Source organism: Corvus kubaryi, unplaced genomic scaffold (assembly GCF_017639235.1).
Source record: "Corvus kubaryi isolate FWS band 111438036 unplaced genomic scaffold, C.kubaryi_AGA036_p1.0 133, whole genome shotgun sequence".
Classification (NCBI taxonomy): Eukaryota; Metazoa; Chordata; class Aves; order Passeriformes; family Corvidae; genus Corvus; species Corvus kubaryi.
The window spans coordinates 23,543,338-23,567,216 of NW_024580667.1; the positions used below are offsets into that span (position 1 = coordinate 23,543,338).

A 23,879-nucleotide genomic window follows, 5' to 3' on the forward strand; every position below is an offset into this window, starting at 1 on the left:
GCATTCAAGTAAAGCTGTCACTGAGTTCACTGAGGTTTGCCCACGCAAGGAGCAAAGGCTCTGTCCCCTTGGGATTACACAAGCCATTTTCTAGTAATTTGTTTGCTAAGGTGACAGATTTCCTTATTATAGCACTGAAAACAGGAACTTCACTGTCTTCTCACAGAAATGGCTTTATGTCTTTTATGAAACTGAGCCAAAGGCACTGCTCTTGTCAGCTGGAGTTGGTGGCTGTTTGGTTGGTCTGGACATGAGAATTATCTTCTTCCCCTTCCTCTTTTTTTGTTTTTGTTAATGAAGGCATTATACCTGACTAAAATACATAGCTGTGTTTTTCCCTTCAGGATGTGTTATCAGAAGCTTTGAGTTGGGGGTGGGAGTAAAAAAGTTCACTTACTAAGTAAGATTAAAGAAATTAAAGGCTAAGGCTCATATTTAATTTTCCCTTGTAGATGTAATTTTTCATGCAGTGACAGCATCAGAACCTTTTCAAGTTTTATAGCTATTTCACATTTGGCAGAAACAACAGGAAACCATCTGTAGCAAAGCAGGATTGTTGTAAGCATAATATTCAGTAATAAAAAAAAGAGATTAAAAGAAAACAGTGTTATCTTTACGTGATAGCTTTGAAGGTGCAAAGAGCAGGATGCTTGCATTTGCTACTAACTTCATAAATTTTTCTAGATGAGTCAGCCATGGAAAAAATGACTATTTCAGCAGAGGGAATAAATCCTGTAAGAAATTGGACTTCTGGTTTCTTGTCAAGATTACCATGATGACTGTAAAGATACTTTGTGGTGAGGAGGCTGTATATGCCTGTTTTCAGTAAATCATAACTTAAATAGTGGAGCGTATAAGCACACACAGAGCTTCAAATAGTCACATTGTCCAACAAAAGGCAAGTAAGCTACTTGTGTTCTTAAGCTTTAACTCCATGCCTGAAAGCCTTTTGTAGACCAGGGAAATAAAAATAAAATGTGGAGATTTAGATGTCTTTTATTGTCCTCTGTTCCCATATAACAAGATGTGTTTGTTCTTGCTTTGTTGTGTTTTCTGTGCTGGAAAGCAGACTTCCAGGCTGAAAGAGTGTATACTCATTGCTTGAAGGTGAAAAATACTTTTTGTTGAAACTTATTTTGTTAATTAGGGTGTCACATCTCAAGGCTGCAGTTTCAGGGGTGCTCATGGTAGCCACTAAATACCTCTGAAGACCATGGTCAGTCCTGTAAAGTTGTTGCATTGCAAATATCCTTGGCAGAATGTCCATTTAAGAAAGGAAAAAAAGGTGTTTTCAGACGTGTCCTAAAATTTAGCCTGGGCTAAACCTGTCTGTAATTTCTTTGTCACTGACAGTATTTCACATTTTAATAATCAGACCTAGTTTTAAGATAGCATTTCACTGTGGAAAAGTCAAAATGTGTCAGGGAACTGCAAAATCTTCTTGTTATTAATGTCTTAAATTATAGCTAGACACCCTGTTTTTCCAGTTTTCAAGACAAGTTATGAAGGCTTTTTTTTTTTTTTAAGTGCTGAGCTGATGAGACATTAAAGGTTTCTTTTTCAAATAGTTTGGCTGTTGGGTTGCTCCTTTCACTCACACCTGCCCCTTCACTTAGAAATCGTCTCCGCCTCTTCTGCATCAAACACTGAATTTACATAGGCACAAAGAAAGTGTGGAAGGCCAACAGCTCGCACTGTCATTAAGATGGGAATGCAAGAAGAACAAAGCAGCACAATGGTAAGAGAAATCTAACAATACCCTGCCTTTCTTCAAGTCTGACTAACCAGGGCTTTCCCACAGGAGGGAACTGTGCTGAGGCTACCGCAGGATTAGCACATGCATGTAGGGCTGCTGGCAGTGACTAAGCCAGCAACAGCGAGTGAGTCGGAGTTCTAGACATGAGTCAGGTTTTGAACTTGTGGTTTGTAGCGGCTCAGAGGGCTTTGTATGGCACCACTGTAAGTCTGCAACTGCGAAGTGATGGGCTTACAGCTGGTAGAGCCACTGGCTGCTTTGGAAGGGAGTGCTTGCTTTCAACAAAACACTGTAGTTGAGCTCAACATCCACAGCACAGCCTTGGCATTATTTTAACGCCTTTATCAAAGTGCTCTGGCTTATTAATTCAGTTAGGTCTTGCTAGTTATACAAGCTTCCCAGGAGAATTTTAGAGATGCTCATAAGAAGCATCATAAAACTATTTCTTAAAATATGTGTGACAAAAATAAGACAAAAGCAGTGGAATTATACATGCATTTAGCAGCTGAAGTAAGAAATTTTATCTGTGTGCATGGCTTTTTCTTCTGAAATTCTAAAACGCAGAAGCAAAGAAAATGAGAGGAAAGCATGATGTCTGTATTTGTTTTGTTTTTTCAGAACTCTCTGTTCATGCCTTTTAAAACAACTTTGGCATAACAACTGGAGTAGAAAGACTTGAGATCTTCCCTCAGTCCTGATGTCGTGGGTGTTTTTGCCATTTATTTTAACAAACTGTTGATGTTTCTCTTTCATCTGCTGTTGCCTGTGCCTATAACAGAGATGGACTAAAACGTAAAGAAAAATTGCAATTGCTGCACAAGATGCCCAAACTGTATTAGTTTAGTCAAAATGAGTGAAAGACATCTGCTTTTCCCCTTCCAAAGCCAAGTGCAAAGACAGTGCTAACAGCTCAAGTTTCCCAGAAACACATGCAGAAGTAAAGTTGCTGTCTGTGGTATTTTCCCTACCATTACTAATTCTAGATGGATTAATTTAACGAGAGGTGCACACAGACCTTTGCTTAGCTTCATAGGCATGTCCACTTTTGCAGAACAGATGCAAACTCATAAACAAATCTGCTTAACTCTGCAGTATTTTTCATCCTGAGTTTTCACACTTTTTTGTATATATAGAAGAAACACTTTTCCTTAGTCACGGAAGAGCAATTAGTGCTGGGTGTGTGAAAAGTGCGTAGAATACCAGGCACTCTCTGAGTCTTTCATTCGGGAGCACTCTGAGGCGAGAAGCAGATGCCTTCTGTTAGATCATCTTCAAGGACTTAATCCCAAGGAGGAACTTGGATGCCTAGCAGACAAGTCACTTCACATGAGAAGTCTAAACCTTAGATACTAAGAACTCTCGCCTCCTCTTCACCGCAGAGGTACCTACATACCTTAACGCCCACGTTTGCATCCAGTGAGTTCCCTGCATGCCTGAACGTGTGCTTCTGGACATGCTTTACCTGGCTTGGCCTGTGCTGGATGAACATACCCACATGCCACACGTCAAGCCCTCCCACTGGGAATGGTCACACTGTTACATGCTCAGGGAGCTCAGGTGAGCAATCTGGACTCAACGTGTTTCTCAGCCTGCGGAGACTTTAGCTGTTTTACTCACAACAGTCCCCAGCTCCAGCTCTTGTGCATTCCAAAAGAGGCGTCTGTCTGTTCATCCCTCGTTTTTTAACTGTTACATTTTCCTAGGCATAACTGGCAATTTGGAGAGCAAAAGAAAAATAATACTGCCACAAGTGTATGGAGACATAGGCCCTGGGTAATACTCAGTATAGGATATCTAAATTTAGCTCAGAGTAAGAACTGGAGCCCAGTTTCCAAACCCTGACCCAGGTGGTGCCCCAGTCACTACGTTTGGGAGTCATGTGTCTGAGTAAAAAAGAGACAAAAACTGTCTCATGCAAAGCAGAAAAGCTGCAAGAGGAGGAAGCTGGACAATCCTGAGAGAGCCTGCGTAGCCACACTGCCTGGCCAGGGGCCCTGAACAGTTCCTTCTCCATGGAGCTCACCCAGCCAGCCCCCAGCCACTTAGAGGGAAGACTTCCAAAACTGTGTTCATACAAAGGAGGATGCTGGCAGGTGGAGGTGTTTGGCTTTGTGTTGCCCTGTAGCTGATGGGGTTATTAAGTGCAAAGATAGGAAGCAGTGGCAGGAGAGGTTCCATAAGCTGGATTTTGGAGGGAGTCTGGAGGACTGTAGGGCAGAGCCTTGTCAGGTTTCTAAGCCCTGCCAGGGTCATGGCCAAGTTATTTTGAAGATCTCTCTTTCGAGGTGTCTCTTCGCAGACTCTGGCTGTAGCAAGGATGCTGCCACCTTCTGTGGCTGCTGCGGAGCACTGAGTCCATTATGGCACAGTTCCTGTTGTGAATCTGGCCTGATACCCAGTGAAGTAGGAAACTTTCCTAGGAAAAATGCTAGACATTAGTCCAGGCTAGTTAAAGTCAAAGATGACTAAGAGGCAAGTAGCTCCAGGAACACTAGCATGCATGAAGGATGATTTCTGACGGATCAGTGTCTTGTGGCCAATAGCCAGCTCTAGCTGAAGCTCTTCCCCCTGGGACATTTGCAAAGACCTTGCTGCCATGTGCATTTGTCAGTGGCTGACAAGGCACCCTTGTCACATGCTGTAGTGCACCATCAAACCTCTGGGATCCTCTGGGGAAAAGGGCTGGGTGTGCACAATTAAGCTGCGGAAGTGTGTGGGAAATTGCTTCATGGCCACACAAGCCCCATTTGCTTTGGAATCCACTTAAAATCTGGATAAATACACCCAGTTATAAAAAAACCAAAACCACAAAGTAGCCCTCCTGCAAATATCCAATAACCCCATGGCTTTGGCACTCTCTTGAGATGCAGGTGTTGGAAATTCAGCTCCCTGTTCCAAGTTAAACAGAGGGAGTATTTGATGTTGTCCCATTTTACTCAAAGTGTGTCATACACCTGCACTAATAAATTGATCTGTGGAAACCATATACTCCTCTGAAATGTGCTAACCATACCCTGTAAGCCTTTAGTCCTTACTAAAGGTGTAGCAATACCTTTTAATCGGTTAAAGAACAATTATTCACAGTGCAAGCAGAGAACACAGCAGAGATTTAGGAGAAAGATGTTGCAGGGCAAACTTCAGTGAAGGGGTAATACGTGGTATTAATGTGGTCATCTTAGGTTTGTATTTCCCGGCTTTTGAGTGGTTTTGAAGTTTAAATGTTCTACAGTAACTATAGTATCTTCTGAACACTGAATTCATTGTAAATGAATTGGGGTTTGGGTGAGAAACTGCTGAGCTAATACACCCTTCTGTTAGTAGGCACAGTGACTTCAGCTGCTGATGGCGCTTTGGGAGTGGGAACAGCACAATTTGATTTTTATGTTTTAAAGACTGAAGTTGCTCCTTTTGGAGAAGTTTGCTTTATTGGGCACATAAATTAGGGAGAACCATTTTGGAGCTCTGTATACAGCTTTGACTTCTTCCTACAAGAAGAATACATGTGTGAGAAATAAACAGGACCTTAGGGATTCAGGTGAGGCGCTTCATATATGAAACAGTCTGGGCAAGAAAAATGTACAGAACTGATTCCGTGCAGACAGGCAAACTCAGTCATTGTTTCCTCAAGGCTTTAAACTTACGTGACCATGAGGAGCTAAGAGACGGGGCGGTCTTATGGCTTTTTTTTTTTTTTTTAGCAGATTTGTCAATCCAGTATGTCATGACATGACAATGAAGATGAAAGGGTTTTCATTGGCATGTAATGTATGTGGGTTTGGGTCACCTTTAATTACGTGTGAATAGTGCAGAAGAAAAATAACAAACACAGCTTATTAGTAACAAAGAAAAATGCTACCCTTTCTGCTGCACACTTGTGGGCTGAGATTTGACATAATTAAGCTCAGTGTAAAAATAACTCATCTGTCAATACCATCATTTATCATGAAAGGATGAGCTCTCTGTAACGCATGGTTTGAATTAACTGTCACTTGCTGTCGAAGTGACTGAGGCGCCGTGTACATGTTTGGCACTTATGAGCATACATGAGTTTTTGTAGATGTCTTTTGGAGACAGAGCCAAGGGAGCCAAAAAAACAGACTTCAAAAGCAACCTGAGCACACATGTGAACACAAGCACTTGCTATGCACCGAAAGCTTTGTCCTTTAAACAAGCTTCCTGTTTGCCTTTTTTGGAGAAGAATTAGCTTTCGTTGTTTGCTGTTTTAAAGCTCTTCACTTTAACATGCCCTCAGGTCCCTGCAAGGTGACACTTTAGACAAGCTGTAAAAGAAATGTAGTTCCTCAGCTGCTGTTGTGCACTTGATGGTTTTATCTTACAGAAATGATGTTTCTATAGCCCTTTATTTATTTCAAGCAAATGGTCATGGAAATAAATCATATTCTATTACAGGGTTTTGCTATAGAGTGCATTGCTACCACTACAATTATGGTTTTTCCACTGCTTGCACAGAGCAATACATTTAGTCGGACTAAGCCATCTTCTAAGAGCTGCCCCAGACCAGGGCCTGGGGGACTCCAAGGGACTCTGAACCAGGCAGGCTGTCTTCAACTCTTGGAGAGAAACAGGAATGCTAGGAGGCAGGAAGGGGCTCTTCTCACAGCCCTCTCAAGTCATAAACATGACTGTTGCTGTATTTCCGTTTGCAAGATTATCTTGACATTGACCACCCCTTTGCAGGCAGAGGCTGATGACACATGGTACCACATTGCCCTGGTAGCACTAGGCCCCAAGCAGGTGAAAGTGAGTTGCCTGGGATTTCTGTCCAGCCACCTTCTTTCTATGGGGGAGTTGAATGGCTGTGGAGAACAGGTGCATGAAGGGAGCAGGTAGAACAGAGGGTCAGGATTGCAGCAAACATGAGGATTGTAGGAAAGGATGCTCAAATTCTTTTTGGACTCCCAAGTGTATGAAGAGCAGCAGGGACATGAGCAGTGGCTGTGGGAACAGCACAGGGTGCGGGCAGGGGAAGGGGTACCTGCTGCTTTCCACTGGGGTATGGCTCGAGCTAGAGTGGAGCGGCAAATGGCAGCCAGAGGAGTCACACAGCATTAAAAAGGAGTCAATGGCCCCACAAAGCATGTGCAGTGAGGAGGAAACTGAGTTAACAGGAGTCAAAGGACTGAATGGGGATAAAACCAGCAAATGGTCGGGGACGAGGAGAAAGATGGCATCTCTCTGGGGGTGGAGAAGGAATTGCTGGTGAATCAAGGGCATTTGCTGTCTAATTAATTGCTGGTGCTCTCATTCTTGAATAACATAACGAGCACCAAACTTTGAAGTTCCATTTTCAGAACAGTAAAATTATTTGATCGGAAACACCAAGGAGGGAGAAAGTAAAAACAAAATTTCATAGGCAGAAAAACTATCTTGAGCCTAAAATGTGTCTACAGATTTACCACGTAGCCCTGCATACATACATACATATAACATATAAATAAGTATTCACATTTTTTATTAGCTCAGAAGTACTTTTAAAAGTTCCAGTTATTACCAGTATAGAGAGAAGTTCCCTGGAGCCTTCTTGGCATGTTATTGCAGTAAGAGCTGTTCAACACCAGCAAAAGATGCACAGTGTGTACACCTACAAAATACATTTATACTCTGACCAAGTAGTCAATCACAAATAACCATGTGAACAATCCTGTTTAATGTACAAGTTCGTCATCCATATTCATATTTTCATCTTCTGATGGTCTTACCACTATTCGTTGCAACTTGGTTTGAGAGATGCTGAAGATCCTTTTGGGAAAAGAAGTACACAATGATTCTACATGGCTGTGAACTTGGCAGTGCTGGGTTAATAGTTGATGATCTTAAAGGTCTTTTTCAACCTAAGTGGTTCTATGATTCTGTGCTTAGATCAGAAGATACTAATAGTGCCTACAACTGCTTCTTGAAAATGCCATCATTTTTAACAGGCAGGCAGCAAGGAAGAGACTGCTTAGAGCCATGTATTTCTGTTTCCCACTCCTGTGGCTGCCTGGGAGGGCAATCTGAACTGGCCTTGCTTATGCTTGCTTTTTTTTTTTTTTTTTGGCCAAGCTGTGCACAGTTTATTGCATTTGACTTTAGGTTCAAGCAGCATTCTGTAGGGCTGTCAAGAGCTGAAATGTCAGAATGAAATACTGAATGCTATTTCCTCAGAAGCTTAGTGTCACAAATTATAGAGGCTCCAGGCTAAGTTTCCTCAACATATTCCCGTGATTGCTGCGGCGGATCCATGTCCCATTTTTCAATACATTGGTCACGGGTTGATGAAACCGATTTCTCTGAGAATCTTTTGCTAGCACCAGAGAGAAGACTTCGCCCCCCATGGGAAAAAAAACAAACCCAAACCCAAACTACAAAACAGCCAACAGAAAAAAAGAGAATTAAAAAAAGAATTATAAGTGGTAAGTTTTTCAATTGCAAAAGATGGAACAGGGTACCTGTGGCCAAGCTGAAATTGATGCTGCAGCTTCACATGCAGTTGTGTCAGTTCAGTGCTAGTGTAGATGTTTTTCCTCCCACCCACGTGGGCAAGTGTTGGATGTGTTGTTCAAGCTCTCTTCCCGCCTCCCTTTTGCCCTATTTTAAATCTGCTGCAAACTTAACGTGCTGTATTCAGATTTGTAACGACATGAGGTTTATGTGCTAGCTGGGACATGCAAGTACCTGGAGTCCTAGAAATGCTCATAATTTGCATTCTTAATGAAACATAATTTAAAATCCTAAATATAGAAAGTGCTCTATAACTGAAATGGATTAAACCAGCTCCCTTTTCCCAGATCTCAAACATCCCTGTCAGTCCAGAAGTTTTGGAAGAAGCCCTGTAGAGCTCCGAGTCTTAACTGCTTGACAAAGGAGAACCAGAAAACCAAATATAGATCTTTCTGTTGGGTTAAATACAGAACATGCTGTTGGGTGCTGCCCAATAGCAGTTGAAATCTGTGGTGCTAGAACAGTCCTTAGGGACCTTAGTTTTTTTGCTAATCCTATATTGCTTTCTGGTCTCCGGATCCAAGATAGGCATCATGAAATGTTTCAGAAGGGCAGGTTTTTCTTGCTTTAAAGTTTTACCTTGACCACCTATGCTGACATTCTTTCTACCTTCTTTTCTCTATCAGTGTAATTTCAGAATATCTCCTCAGAATTGTTTTTTAATGCCCTGGATTAATGGTGCATTATTCCAAATGCCATGGTAATTCTTCACCCCAAAAAATACTCCTCAGCTGGTTCTGTACCACAAATTGCATCCTTATACCCCAACTTCTTTTGGGCCTTTGAGCGATAGAGTGATACAGGCAATAAGTATCTCTGCCAATTACCAGGTGTTATTCTCTCTTTATGACTGACGTTTTCTGCCTGCATCACTTCAAAGCCTCCAGTAATTAGCCCAACTCCTACTAATGCTACAGTTTCAGCAGCCTGAGCTCTAGGATGTTCATCTGTGTTTCTCTACAGCCTGACGCTGCCCTGATCACACTCTTCTGTCTCTCCTCTTGTTTGCTTCGCCTACCTCAGTGCTCTGTAGCTTTGCCTCCCATCAGATGGATACAGTGTAAAATTAAGTCCTTACTATGAAGGGTTTTCCTCCAGAGAAATTTAAGAAACTGAATGAAATCAGCTTACTTAGGGACAGGATCCTAAAATGAGGAAATCAGGCTTGCCTCAGAAAACATGAGAATTACATGAACTGATGGCACAGTCCTTTCCATCATCTCCCACCAAGTCAAAAAGCTCCTTTCAGTCCTTCACAAGCACCCGAGAGGTTACCGCTTCCCTGGCAGTGGGGCGGCTTAAGGATCTTGCCTGACGCCTGGTCCCACAGCCTGGCTGCCAAAGGCAAGGAGAGGCTGGGCCAAAACACAGGTGCCCACACAGGCAGCCAGACCCATTTCATCCTTGAGCCCCATGCCGCAGGCTGGCGGCTGTCGCTGGCTTCTTCCCTGGGCACACCCTTGCACACTCCTTCATGCATGTCTGTCTTTTCCTCCACCCACTACCTGCATCAGAGGTTTGATTCCCCCCATCCCCCTTTTTTCTTTCACCTCAAAGTGATAGCAATTCCTGGTGCATTTATCTTAGATGATGTGGTTGTTGTAAGATGAAGTACCTGCAGCAGCCAGTCTGCGGTTGATTTGAACACAGGCGAGTCTCGACAATGAGCTTAAAGGAGGGTGTCAGGTATAAATCTTGTCTTCAAACAGCCAGGGTGCATTCCAGACTTCAGAGACACCTCTTTGTGTGGAAGGTTGGTTGGGTTTTTTTGCCTCCTTTTTCTTTTTCTTGGACCTGGAAGAGGATGAAAGTGGCAGGGTGTGTGCGTTCGTTTAGGCTGATAATAAGACTGGGGCTCACGGGCATGGTAATTTGGCAGCCTCTTCACTTCCTGTAACAGTTTTTAAAAAAGGATCATTCAAGGGCTGCTTAAAGACAAACATTTTTTGTTTAACTACTGGTGGCTCATTTTCTGAACACCCATGCAATTAATCTTATTTGTATTAAACAGGCAGGCTGCTTTTTGTAAGGTTTTCTGAGCTATAATTAATGAAGATCAAAAATGTTACAGAGACATAATATTTAACTTTTCATAGTTGCAACTGCACAACATCTGCAGCAATTAGAGAAGCAAAAGAAAAAGGCATTGTGTTGGGTTTTCTTCCTTTGAAAGTGTCTTTGTTAACCCTCTTAATGGGAATGTAATTTCTGGTGAGGGAACTAATCGATATTAAAACCACAGATTTTTTTATTGCATTCGCTGTCAAACATTTGGTTCAAAAATATTATCAGCTGTGTTGGACTTGTGAGAACTGAGCCCATGAAGTTAAGTGCAGAACTATCTGTATTGCACCTTGAAGAATCAGACCCAAGCAAGATTGTTTACTGCTTGCATAGTAGTTTTCAAGCAAATGCACGAGTGTGTTAAAACTTCAAAAGCATCATAGTAGTTTCATGATTTTACATGTAAAAAATCCTGGATGTTTTGCCACTAGGAATTCTGTAACACAGATTATCTTCTCGCTGTGCTGCTTAAAACCTAATTAGATTTTAATAAGTAGTAGCTTATTTATCTCTGGATGATTAAATGAAGAACTCTGGAATGCATCACTTGAAGACATATGACAAGAAACATGCATAGTTCTACCTTGGCACTAGCTGCCTCCCACTCCACCAACCTTTCAGCAACTCTAGCAAAAAGAAAATCTGGTTTTCACTGGCTTGAAATCAAAATGTGGATGGCTCCAAGTGTGTCACTTGGATTCACGAGGCAATGGCAAGCTTTGCCTTTACAACAGACACACAACTTCCTTATGCCAGGGATAGCCTGCTTCATATGCATGTGGCATTTTGCTAGCACTTTGCTAGATTTAAAAAAAAAAAAAAAAAAATCTGCAGCTACGTCATTCCTATTAGCATCTGAACTCTTCTGACATTGCTAAAGCAAAATCATCTCTGTCATCTCTGTGATCTGCAGTAAGTCTGATCTCAAACAATGTTTGAGGAAAAAGCTATCCTGGTGTGATCCCAAAACCAGAGAGGCACCATCGGATGTGTACTAAACCACATTAAGAATGAAGGAAGAATTAATCTTTGTCCTTTCATTGTGGATGCAAGTGTCACATGAAAAGTGAATATGAAGAAGTTACAACCCATGGATATCAACCACACCACAGCTGGACCATGATAAGTGCTACCTGATGACCAGTTCCTCCATCTCCAGTAACAAAAAACTGTGAATCTAGAAACCTGGAGGCAACTATGAGCAAGAGTTCAGGGCAGTGCTGAACATCCTGCTCCTGTGCCCCAGCAGCCTACACTCCAGCTATTCCTTCCCAAGGAGAGAGCAGCCTGGTACCCTTGTGTCTGGGGGTCCTTGTGTTTAACCCATGTTTGATGTCTAAAGATAGGTAGGTTTGGTTTGAAGAAATGTTTGCAAAATTGAGTAATAGAAATTTGCACATGCTGATTACATCACATTTATTTCTGTTTACTTATTGATTCATAACTTTCCTAATTATATGCAAGCTAAAAAGGCTAAAAATTTCTTGTATTTAAATGTAAAGTTATCCATCATATCCAAGAGACATCTGATCTCCAGATCTAACCCCACTCAAGGTCAAAGCCCAAGCAGGCCAGTGGTTTGAATGAGAGCATTGGGTCTTGTGCGCAGGACAATGGTAGCAGGTTGGCTTGGGGGTGTCAGTAGAATTAGCAGCAACATGCTACCTCAGTCCTAGCAAAACCAGGCACAAGAAAATGTCAACAGTTTCAGCTTTTTTCTTAATTGCAAAACTGTTACACATAAAAAAAATTGCACACTTCCAGGACCAAAATCTGTGCATTCTTTGAATGATATCCAGGTTTTTACATTTTAACTGACGTGAACCCCTCCCACAGTCCCCCTGGTTACTCATCTTTCCAAGCGCTCTTTCATCTCTTATCTTTCAGACTGTAAGATCTCTGAGAAAGAGACAGTCTTTATTTGTGTATGCACAGCACCCGCATATTTAGCACTAAGCTCAAATGTTTGCCTACACTGTAAAATAGTTTCCAAATAGTGTGGTTTAAGAGCATGTCAAGGGTATTAATTTCTAACAATTAAGAAGGGAGTGAGAAACAGTGTGAACAAGCTGTAGCTTTTGTTCAAAACAAAGTGATTGAACATGGAACTCCCTGAAGATTTCAATCAGAGAACCCCAAATGCAGTGTTGGTCAGTACACAGCTGAGGTTGTCTGTGCAATGACATTTCTGCACCTTAGCTTCTTTCTGCCTCATGCTACTTGTACACTAATCACAGCCATCACCATTAAAAAGTTTTGATAAGGATGTTCTCAGGACGAGTTGGGTAGCTCTGGGAAGCTACAATCACTGTACTCACACTTAACAGGCTCTGTTTGTTCAGGTAAAGGAGGAGTTCGGGGATTTTTCTTTACCTCTTCAGCCTGTCCCCTTTTATCCAACAGATCTGCTGTGTGAGGCCCCAGATTTTTGATCCTGCCCTCAAAATGCAGGCCTTCTTTAAAGTCAGAGGAACAGTGCCTTTGATGACTTTCATTTATTATACCATACAGCCCCTACACATATATGTTCAGTTTATAGGTAAAAACACAGCTGGTTTGACTCTGTATGTCACTTTTTCACATGATGTGGTTCTTTTTCTGGTGATCTGCAAGAGGTATGAAGTCAGAAAAATAGTATTTTCACCCTCAGTTCGTGTAGAAATAAATAATTGCGTGGGCACCAGCCACTGGAAGTTTGTTTTCTTCCCCTGACTACCATCATAACCTGAAATCAGAAAATCACTCTGCATCTTTCTTTTATGTGGTCTCAAAGATGAGATCTTTTAGTGCTGCTTTTATTCTGCCTGTGATTTTAAATGAGTAAAAGATTCTCTGAAGAGCTGTATTCATTTACCTGGCTATGTTGGCTACTGCCATTTAAGCTGTGCTATGCAAGATGTTCATGTGAGCTTGGCAGGTCTAATATAGGACCTTGAGGGGACTCACTGCCTTTTGAAGTGACACACTGGGGTCAGGCAGAGTCCACAGTGCCACCACCCACCTGTACATGGGCAGCTGTGCTGAGCCCTTGTTGAGTCCAGCAATGAGAGGAATTGCTTAGTTAACAGATCCAGAAAGCTCCTGGTCTTTAGACAACTTCCTTTTCCTCAAGAATATCATACATTTTTTCTTCCTTGCTCTCATGGGTGTTCCCAGCTATCCAAGTAAATACAACTTTTACATTTGCCACTGCATATAGTGGATTCCGGCCTTGAATGTCAATACGATCGCTTTGCAACACCCTAGTAGGGTTTCAAAGTTATGTACTTATTATCACAAATATGAAAATCACAGAACAGAACTTAAAAAATTGGCTACGGTATAAGATCAAACTAGGGGTTTCTTGAGTGTGAGCTCCAGTAACATTGAATGTCCAAAAAGTGAGATCACTCTATTTTTCAAAAACTATAAATTTCCTATGCCTTGTGCAAATTGCCCTCATATTTCCAAAGATGCCTGGAAGAAGATCAAGCCTTAACATAACTGAATGACTAATATGACGTATACTTCGACATATAAAATTACTAGATGAAGAAATGGCTCCTATTTGGTAACATAAACTGCTTTTTTCAAAGACCTATTGCAGTGTCTAGAGATTTACACTAACACTTCGTTCAAACATTCAACTTAGTGTTATAATGGAAAAGAAGATCATCTGGAATTTCAGAAAAACTGGACCTCTTCTTTAAGTCAAAACTCACTTCTCTCCGGATCCATTTCTTTATTAAAGACACATGACAAAGTGAAGTTAAAGTGTATCTACATCTGAGGCAGGTCATGGATTTGTTTCTCACAGTGGTAGTAGGCTGGTGAGGATCAATGTACAATATTGCTTGTGAGGAGTAATCACATTTAAAAGTCGAGCAGAGAACTACCCCTCCTGCATTCCTTCATGCCCTTGATCCCGGATTTTCGGTACTTTACAGAAACCATCTTTGTGCCCATTACATTGAATCCATGAAAACCAAATTTGAATGTGTGATGGCATTGATCTGTAGTAATGAACTGCTTGTAAAAAATGTTGTTTGCTTTACCTTGCACACAGTGCTAGAAGGTATAACACAAGAGCTGCCATGAAACATGGTGCTGCTGAGCCTTGGAGGGCCTGTCTTCTTGGCAATCGCCATCAGAACTTGGAGTGGAGCTTTCACACTAGGAATTCAATGTCTTTCCTAAATACAAGCTTAGGCTGACTGGTAGTTCAGAGGAAGCTCTGTGAGGGATGAAGTTGGGCACATTTGGGGACTGTCTGTACATTGGTCTCACTGCCTTAAATGTGTCAAGATGAGGACTGGTCTCCTCAGCCCTGTGTCCATCACCAGAGTTCTCCAGGCCACTTTTGCAGAGGGGTTTGCATTAATGTTAATATAGGTTGCACAGAGAAAGGAGTTTTTCAGCCAGTTATTTGTTCACATACACTCAAACCCTGTTAACACTGTTTCTAAGTAGCTTAAACAATTTATAAATTCAGTTCTAATTCAGAAAGAATGCTAGACAGTAAAACTGGGAAACAGCTTTGGAAAATACAAAGCAATTCAAATGTAGGATGTCCTAAGTGAAACAGTTTACGTGCTTATATTACTTTACCTGATAAAACTGTTTATTTATTGTAAGGCGAGCAAAAATCTTCCCCAAAACCATGGGGAAACACCATCGGCCAGATCTTCTTTGTATGCACCATTTCACACAGTCTGAACTCAGTCCTCAGTTTGACCAGTAGAATACCCTGGAAGCATGCCATTATGCCCTCCAGTCATGCCAGGAAAGCATTTGCTGCCTGGAGGCACAGACTGCTAGAGCTGTTGCAGCATCACCAACTCATCTCCATCTCCGAAGCAGCCATGTTTGGTCCAAAGGCTGAGGAAAGGAGTGCTTGGCTAAGTGGCTTCCCATCCTTCCTAACTGGAAAGCTGCTCTCTTTGCTCACCCCAGAGCAAAAAGAAGGCAGGAGAGCAGCTCAAATCACACCACCATGGCTTTCGGACCTAGACTGTAGCAATCCTAGTGTTCACCACTGTACCCAACACCTGAGAGCACTGAGGTGCCCACAGGGTGTCCCTGCTGAAGACCCCAGCAAAGGGGCACCAGGGAGGGTCTCCCACCCCCTGAGCTGCCTGTGTTGAGAAGGAGGGTGAACTCCGGAGCATTCCCTACCTGCTCTCTGGCATGCCTGTGTGGGGTGCTTGGGGGGAAAATATGGGCTTCCTCAGGATTACTGCTGAATGCCATAATGGATGGCTAATTATAGGTCTTGCAGTGAAAGAAGCAGCCCCACAGAGATCTTAAGCTACTATTCTTTAAGTAGAAGCATTATTTCTGGGATATTATTCCCACAGGCCAAAGTACAATTATAGTGTTGGTTTATATTTCCTTGCAAAAAAAAGTTAAATGAGCAAAGTGTATGGTTTTATATTAATCCTCTTATCAAAGACTCACTTAGACAGAGTTCCACCTTTTTCTTCCTCCTTGTAATGTCAGTGATATCTGGAAAAGTCTCTGGTTTGAATCTTTGCATGGCACAGGGTGAAAGGCCTAAGCAGGTACAGGGTAGCAGGCTTGGTCCTACAAGGTTGGGTACTTTCTTTGAAATCATCAGGAAACCTGATCCTGTATAGTAAATGAACAAAGAAAGAAGCCCTTTGCTGTGCAGTACTCCTCCAAAACAGCAGAGAGGAATTAATATTGTTCCCTCTACACATAGGAGAACAAGTTCTTGAAGCAAGCAGGGGTCTACTTCATTCATATGGGGATCCTAGAAATACGGTTAGTCGCACCTGACCACTATAAGGTGAGATATTGCAGTACAACTCTTTGCATGCATCCTAATAATTGCCAAGAAAAATATTCCCACAAGTTGTCCATAATTAACCTCTCCCCAAAAGATAAACCATTTGAAGAAAAGATTGGGCAAAATCAGCTCTGATTTCCAAGTAATGAGAAACCATTTTGCCCTCTCTAAAGTGTTACTTCCTTGGGCAAAGTGACAGAAAGATGGATCCAGTTTGTAAGCTTTGAGCTGCCATGGAAGTGCTCTTTTCTAGGGCACACATTTTTAACTTGAAAATAAAGATGGGCAGACTTTGACAGAGTTAGGAGTGGTTTGCCAGCTGTGTCTTGGGAAGAGGCAGTGGAAGAGAGAAAAAAATAACCTATGAGGACTGAGGACTGTGCATGTCTGCCTGGGATAAATTCAAAGTTAGGGCACTGTTTCGAGGGTCCTTTGAATTCATTCAGGAAGTCATTGAAGTGCAGAAGCCCAAAGTTTATATGTGTCCAGCACTTTGTGCTGTACTTCTGAGAAACACCATGCAGTGGGATGATGAGAAGTGATTAAAAATAAGGAAGATAATAGATAGGACCATATTTTTCAGTCTTATTCATATAATAACTTCAATTCCACAGTACGTGGAAGGATTTTACAGAAAGCTATACAAATTGTATGTAATAGCTTTTCACAGCAGCATGCCACTGACTTCTAGTCATACGGTAGAAAACACAGCACGGTATTGTGCTCAGCAATACTTTCCATTTCCATTTAGAGTGTGTGGGTTTGGGGCATGTGACTGGAGGGGTAATGTTTTAGGTTTAACAGAAATGGGCTTTGGACTGTGCCTCATAGAGGAAGTTCAGAGATTTCATCTAGAAAGAGCAGCCAGCCCTTGGTTGCTTGGTCACTCTGCAGGGAGCGGGGTTGGTCCTTTGCAGGCCTGCATTCCTGAGACTTGAGCTTGGTAACATTCCCTTTCCCGAGCACCAAACACAGTTTAAATAGGATGCCTGTTTTCTGATCTTAAACAGCACTGTCAGCAGCTTGATACTTCAAAGACCATTCTAGGCTGCTGGCTGGGCGCCAGTCCTCTGAAGGAAGGGTGCCCACATCACTTGGCACAGAAGCTGGTGTTTCTCTTTGTCTTGTCTCCAGTCACCAGTGCCAAACCAGCCCCTTTGGTAAAGCCCAGGATCTCATCTAAGGCCATGCCCATTAATCACAGGCCACATATACAATAGCCTTTGCAAACATGATTAATTGTCTCTGAGGTGTACAGCAGCCTGGAGAGTAGCTCAATCTCTAGCAGAGAAAACTTGCTCCCTGAGATGTAGGTATATGGAAACAAATGAGATCGGAGGTGGGCGCTTTAATCACAAACACGGGTAGTCTGTAGCAGAAGTATCCCAACCTCCAGTTCTCTGAACACTTTTAAAGAATGAAAGTGAGTGATTCATGTGTGAAAGAGGCACTAGTCATCACCAAATATCCCAGTCCCAGAGTAAGCTGAGTACTGTTTCTAAAGCCTGTTGCTTTCCCAAGATGTCAATTTGCATGACACGATGCTAGCTGTATTGTCCAAATGGTCTGTCAAATCTATCACAGTGACAAGGAAATACTGTGCTCTCCTCCTTCCTGCTGAAATTCCTTGAATACCTGGTGCCAGCAGTTCAGCTGATAATGCAAAGAGGGATGAAAGCAGATGGCCTTGTTTAGAAAAAGTGACTTTTCAAATGGGCTTTGACAGGCTCCCTTCATCTTTCTGTGACACGTCGTTTCAGTGCAAGCAGCAGACTACAAATAAACCCTTTGGTGCAGCAAAGGCTATGGCACTTCTCATACTTTCAGTAACTGTGAACTGTTACTTAATTGTTAATGTACTAGTGATTATTCCATTACTTCAATATATAGAGTGCTGTATTTCATCCTCTGAGCTCAGATTTGGCTATTTTCAAGATACTTTTCAAGTTTCTGATCAAGCTGCTAAGTACAGGTTTATGTTAGGGTAGGTCTCTGGTGCTTATAGTGGTATTGTTTTGATAGGGAAATTATAAGACTACTTCCTTTGAGTGCATTGAACACCCACCAGTTTCATCTACATGATCCTCTTTTATTAACTGTGTCAACTGCCATACAGAATGTGCTCTTTGTGTCTCATGGCTCAAATCCAGATGCCGCCAGCATCACTGAGAACTTCACTGCAGACTTCAGGGGGGTTTCACCTGCACAGCTGTGCCTGATGGTTCACCTCAGGGAGGAAGCTGTCTTGTTCATCCTCAACTGCCAGGCTGTACATTTGAAACAGGGTTATTCAGACAACCCACGTCCTCTCAAGTGTCTCAGCCCCTCCTAGTCTAGGGACTGTGGTCTCTATCCCTCACAGGTCTGGAGTCAGGCACCTCAGTATACATCCTATCTCACCAGATGGAAGTGAGTGCAGTCACACAGGGAGCATGGGACTGTTCACAGAGACACAGCTGTGTCCCTCTGTGCCTTCCAGTAAACACTGCTGGAGATGACAGGTTTTAAATCTCTAATACAGGAGAAAAATCTCAAAAGGACAGGGGAAAAAAGCTTACCTAGAAAACAAGGCTGGGCTGACTCCATCTGTTTTAGGGCAGAAAAGCACCATGCAAGGTGTGACCAGGAGCTACTGCATGCACACCATGTAGCTTGCACAGCAGAAGAAATATATCCATGTGGCAACAATGGCCTCAGCACAGAGCCTGAGGCATGTCTTGGGCTTTGCTTATCCTGGCTTAGTGCCAAAATATATCAAAGTAGCCTGGAAGCTGCTTTGGCTTGTATCCAGCTGTAAGGGCTCCAGTGGGCCATGGAGGCACACAAGGCAGGGTGTAGTAATGGTTACAGGTTTTCTAAGTTATCTGAACCATCTATGGCAACTTGTCAGACTGATCCATAGGAAGATAACTAAAGCCTATTCAGCTGCACATGAGCTCACCCTCTTAAGACAGGTCCAAGGCTTTAGAGAAATAAGCATATTTACATAAGAGAGAAAATGTTTCCCATATTTGCCGCTTCCAAACCGATCTACAGCAGTCAGTCCATCATGGGAATTATCCTTCTGTCTTTCAGCCCCTCCCTGTAATGCAACACAACAAACAAATTCTGCAAGTCTACTTACCTGTACAAGTCATGCTCCAGCCTCCATTACTGCAGTTCACTTCCAGGACGGCCTCCCTTCCCTGCAGGATAACCTTCAGTAATGTGAGGCCAAGAAGAAGAGCAGCACTACACAGTGGCATGCTGTGTTTGAGCCACCTAAGAATATGCATCAGAGATCTGCCCGGGTCTCCTATGGGTTGGAAAGGCAGCATTAGTCCTTTCTCACACTGTAGAGCAGTTTCTCATATACACAGAGGAAGACCTTGTCATTCCCCATGAGAGGAGACTCCCTTTTTCCAGCTGCAGCACAGTCAGGGAGTTTCATACAGATACATCTCAGATAAAGTTGCAGCTAGAAGCACTGCCAACACGCAGTACTTAAGCACAGGATGTCAGCAGCAAGTATGTGAAGCATGAGAGAGCAGTTACTTGTGTGGCCCTCAGTGCTTTCATAGCTTCATGGTGATGCGAGTCTTAGGTTGTTCCAGGTTCCTTCATGCTGGATGTTAAATTAATTAAGTAAGTAGATTGAGAATGCTCTAGCAGCCACCTTCAGAAGAAGCCTTGGAGGTTTAAGGTGCTTTAACTTTACGGGTTTAGTTCATAGTATCAGTTCAGGTCCTCTCCCAGAATCCCCTCCATGCTTACCAGCCTTTAGTGTTATTTTAGCTTCTCGCTCATGCATTCATCACAGTCTGTGAAAATCGGAGTCGACACAATGACAAAAGTTGTCACACTGAGTACTTCGTTTACTTGGCTTGAGCAGTTATTTTCATAGTCTCTCCAGAGAAAGGTTCTTACTCAAATTTGCCAGAGATACTCAACAAGTTTAACTAGAAACTTGGCATTTCTTCTTCCAAAAATTCTTCGAAGTATATTTTCCAGCAACAGACTAATTGACAACATCTTGCTTCACAGAGGCACACATCCTTCTGCATTAGATTTCCTCAACCGATTAACACTTGGAGTTCATGGAGGTGGTCAGCTGTTGGGCACAGCACTGAACAGCCAGTAGATGGCTCACCTAGCAGGCACACTGATCAATCCCCCAGATGCAATTTTGTGTAAATGAGGGATAAAAATCCTTCCAAGTCGTGTCAAGAGTGATTCTTCATGCCCAGACTGAGATTTCTCCAGTGTTCTGCACTGTATATTTTACATACTGAATCTCTCACCATTTTAATTTTCCCCAAGGCTTTCCTGCTGTTCTAAGGGAAGCAACTGCTCTTTTTCAAACCAGTGGGACGAGACAGCATGTTTGACAGGAAAGGCCTAAAATTTATGTTTCTCTTCCTTCATGCTTAGACTTGAATTTACCAAAACAGCTTCTCCAAGAGGTAAATAGTTATTTATATCCACTGAACACCACAGTCACCTGTGTGATCCAGGACTGTCTGTGTCTGGGTTATTTACATATTGATACCTGCAGACATTTTAACCTGGAGGAAGGGAGGTTCAGATTTTATTTGTGACCAGTAAGGAATAACCACCTTGCCGAAATTTTTAGCTTAGAAATACTACCTCCCACAAATTTGGGCTAGGTAAGTTTGCCAGCACCATGAAATACTTTACGATATATGCCTTTGGACTCCAGAAACCATGGACCTGTTTGCAAGAGCTCTGCAGCAATCACTATTAGATGCCTATAGGGCTGTAAAACAATGCTTCTAGGTATAACAAATACGTTAATATTAGTGTGACTTGCAATCTACAGTGTAGTGAAACGGAAGGATGTGAGGAGATATGGTAATCCAGAAGCCATGATTTCGAGGGGGTCAAGATATCTTGCCACAAAAAAGGAGCTGAGTTCTGCATCCTAGAAACATGTTTATTAAAATTAAGTTTAATTTAAGGTGAGATTACTACCAACATCTGTTCCAGCTCTACAGAAGACAAAAGAAATGGCTAGAAAGGGTTAATGTCTTGCTGTCCCACCAGCCACCAGGGAGGAAAGCTGTTTATAAAAGGAACAAAAACCTCAAAATTTCTCATTCTACAAAGTCTCATCCATTCTGTTTCCAAATTGTATAACATTTTAGGCTTTAAGGAGTAAACAATGTATTTCTGCTTCTGGCTCTTCAAAGCTATTTGATTTACAATTCTCAGCTCTAAGACAGTGGGTTCAATGCATGTCCTGCCTTGCCTCCTGTCTCCTCCTGGTGCCTGGACACCGAGCTCTGCGCAGGCAGCAGCACCAGCTCCTCTCAAGCCTGCACAGAGCCCAGGAGCACCCAGTATGAGTCCTTTTAGGCTGGTTATCTTGCTAAACCACACATGCCCGATCCATGCCACCTTTCTCCCCTCCCAGCTGCTGTAGTGCCTGTCCCATCATAGATCACAGATCACATGTGCAGGCATCCCTTTGCTGTGCATAAGGTTTTTTCCAACTTGCCCTGCAGAAGCAGCACACACATGTTTTTAACATAAAACTTAGCTAATCAAAATATATCAAGCTGATTTGGGAGGTAGCTCTCCCAATCTCTCCTGTTCAGGAGGGGAAGTTACTACACCAACTGACTCTAGGCAGCACCTCAAGGTGCTCCAGAAAGTATTGAAGGAGGTATTACCAGTATGACCTAGTTGTATGTGAGCTGATTCAGACAAGGAGAAGGCTTCCTCCATTCCTCCAGCTAGTTTTGATGTACATAGAAGCTTTCTATTCTGCATAAACTCAAAACAATGTGGTCCCATCCCAACAGCTAGAATTGAGAATAGTTGGCAGATAAGACACAGTCTTCCCCCTTCCTGTACTTCTCCAAAAACATTCAGTTAGCACTGGCTTACTCATATGATAGTGTAGGTAGACTTTTGACCTGTTTGACTCTTTCAAAGCAGATGCTTGACTCCAGCAAGTGCTTTCTCTGGATGCAAATTCAAGCAAGCAATAATCTACCTGCATGGCACTCCAGTATATTTTCAATGCACTGTCTTTTTAGGAGACTGAAAAAAAAGTTAGAAAGATAACAACATATATTTTCATCACGCAGCTCTTTTGTCCTTGGGTCTTGATTTTACCGCAATCTGTAAGATGGAGTCCTCTAAAACTTCACCCCCTGCCTGGAAATTTCCTTCTCTGATTGCCCTAACTTTGGTTTAGTAGGGGCCCCATAGTGTTAATGATTGGAAAATCTTAGGGTTTGTATGAAATCAAAGCTTCCCATATTTCTTCGAAGTTGTTGATCTTCAAAGTACAGAGGTGCTGGCTCTGGAGGAGCAGTCACTGCTTTATACTACACAAAGCTTCTGAGAAGCTCAGTGTCTCCATGTGAAAGCCATCCTGCAGTCTTTCACATAGAAAAAAAAATGCAGCCAACACTAAGCCATTGCAGATGCACTCCAAAAAGACAATATATAAGCTTCACTATAGCATCTTCTAGGCTCTACACATTACATATCTCTCTGCTTTGCTTTTATGCTCAGGATGGCAGTTAAATGCAATTAGTGACACCATTTCTCTCAGGTCACTTAAGGAGTTAACCAAATTTTAACATAGTTGTTTAAAGAGCAATTAAATATCTGCAATGGATATTTGCAGACATAGATAGTTTTGTGTTGTTTTGTTAAAATAGATGTTATCTATGAAGGCATCCTCCTGTAGTTTGAGCTCAGAGTTGGCCACCAAGTGACATAGGAGACACTCGGTGAAGTTAATGGACAAAGGGGAGCAATTTCCCAGCTCTTTTTAAAGCAGAACTGTTCTTGCCAGCGCTCATAACTGGGATGTAATACATTCAGTCCTCAAAAAAGAGACACTAGAATTTGAGGATGAAAGCATATTTTTGTAGTGGAAATAGTGCAAGGATATTCTGCCAGAAAAATCTTTTTCAGCAACTTGAGCATCCAACTCAAAATAGCAGCTCATGATGCCGGAGTCACTGCTTTCATCCAGCATCACAGTGAAAAGATGTGAGCTGGCATGGCTCAGCAGTCTGCAGGAGAGACGATGACAGCTTTCTGAGGGTGTAGATTGCTTTTGTTCTCCAGATGAAAACACTCCTACCATAGCAGCCTCAACATCCCCTACACCGGCCTGGCAAAGCAAGGAGCATAAAGAATGGGAATGTGTTGCTATGGCATCACTGGCAGAACAGAAAACTTGGTAGAGTTTACTCTAGCAGAATGAAAAACCCAGGACAGTTGTTAGGCACAACCGGAATGTATTTGCTGGGGTATAAATAGAAACACTGCAAAACTGATATATGTCTAACAAATGCAAGATATTTTTTCTCATCTTGGTAGTAATGCCAAATAGCTTATGGGGAAGAAAGGAGAAGAGCAAGTCAGAAAACTTACCAGCTCCAAACATGTAGCAGCTTAATAGATGAGATTTTAGTCTCCAGTAGACCCCTAGCTGACTGCAGGATCCTTATTCTCTCACAGCCTGTTCCAGAGATGTGTGAAAAAGAGCTTATAAACTCTTTAATGCAATGCTCTATCCAGGGTGGCCAAGGCTTTCACAAAATTGCTCTGTTCAGCTTTAGACATTCATCTCAAGAAACATGAGGTCACAGTGGAGAAAAATCCAGGGAGAAGCACAGGCAGACAGTGCTCCAGAAATTGTGTCTGAATGGTGCAAGACTGGATGATTCAGAACTGTTTTACATAAAAGATGACCAAGTTAAGGTCACAAATACCTAGGAGACTACAGCAGAGCAGAAGGAAATA

General features: G+C 42.4%; 1 protein-coding gene and 1 long non-coding RNA gene across 5 annotated transcripts in view; one reads left to right on the forward strand and one right to left on the reverse strand.

The window, feature by feature from the left end:
• EDAR (ectodysplasin A receptor) overlaps window positions 1-23,879 on the forward strand; it is a 70,956-nt gene that overhangs the window by 7,933 nt on the left and 39,144 nt on the right. The window contains exon 1 of one of the 3 annotated variants that reach the window (XM_042039439.1): window positions 1,651-1,738. The exons of 1 other annotated variant lie outside the window; for it this stretch is intronic. In XM_042039439.1, coding sequence (XP_041895373.1) covers window positions 1,706-1,738 — 33 coding nt within the window. In that variant the 5' untranslated portion in view covers window positions 1,651-1,705. Of the gene's footprint in view, window positions 1-1,650; window positions 1,739-23,879 lie in introns of those variants that run through there. One more of the 3 variants, XM_042039432.1, reaches the window with a different exon arrangement.
• LOC121669885 lies at window positions 1,352-21,991 on the reverse strand. Of its 2 annotated transcripts, none has more exons than XR_006017922.1 (2): window positions 19,234-21,991; window positions 1,352-10,051 (listed from the first exon to the last, which is right to left on the reverse strand). It is a non-coding gene; the product is annotated as an uncharacterized LOC121669885 (long non-coding RNA). The 2 variants fall into 2 exon arrangements; XR_006017921.1 differs by having other exon boundaries at window positions 1,352-10,148.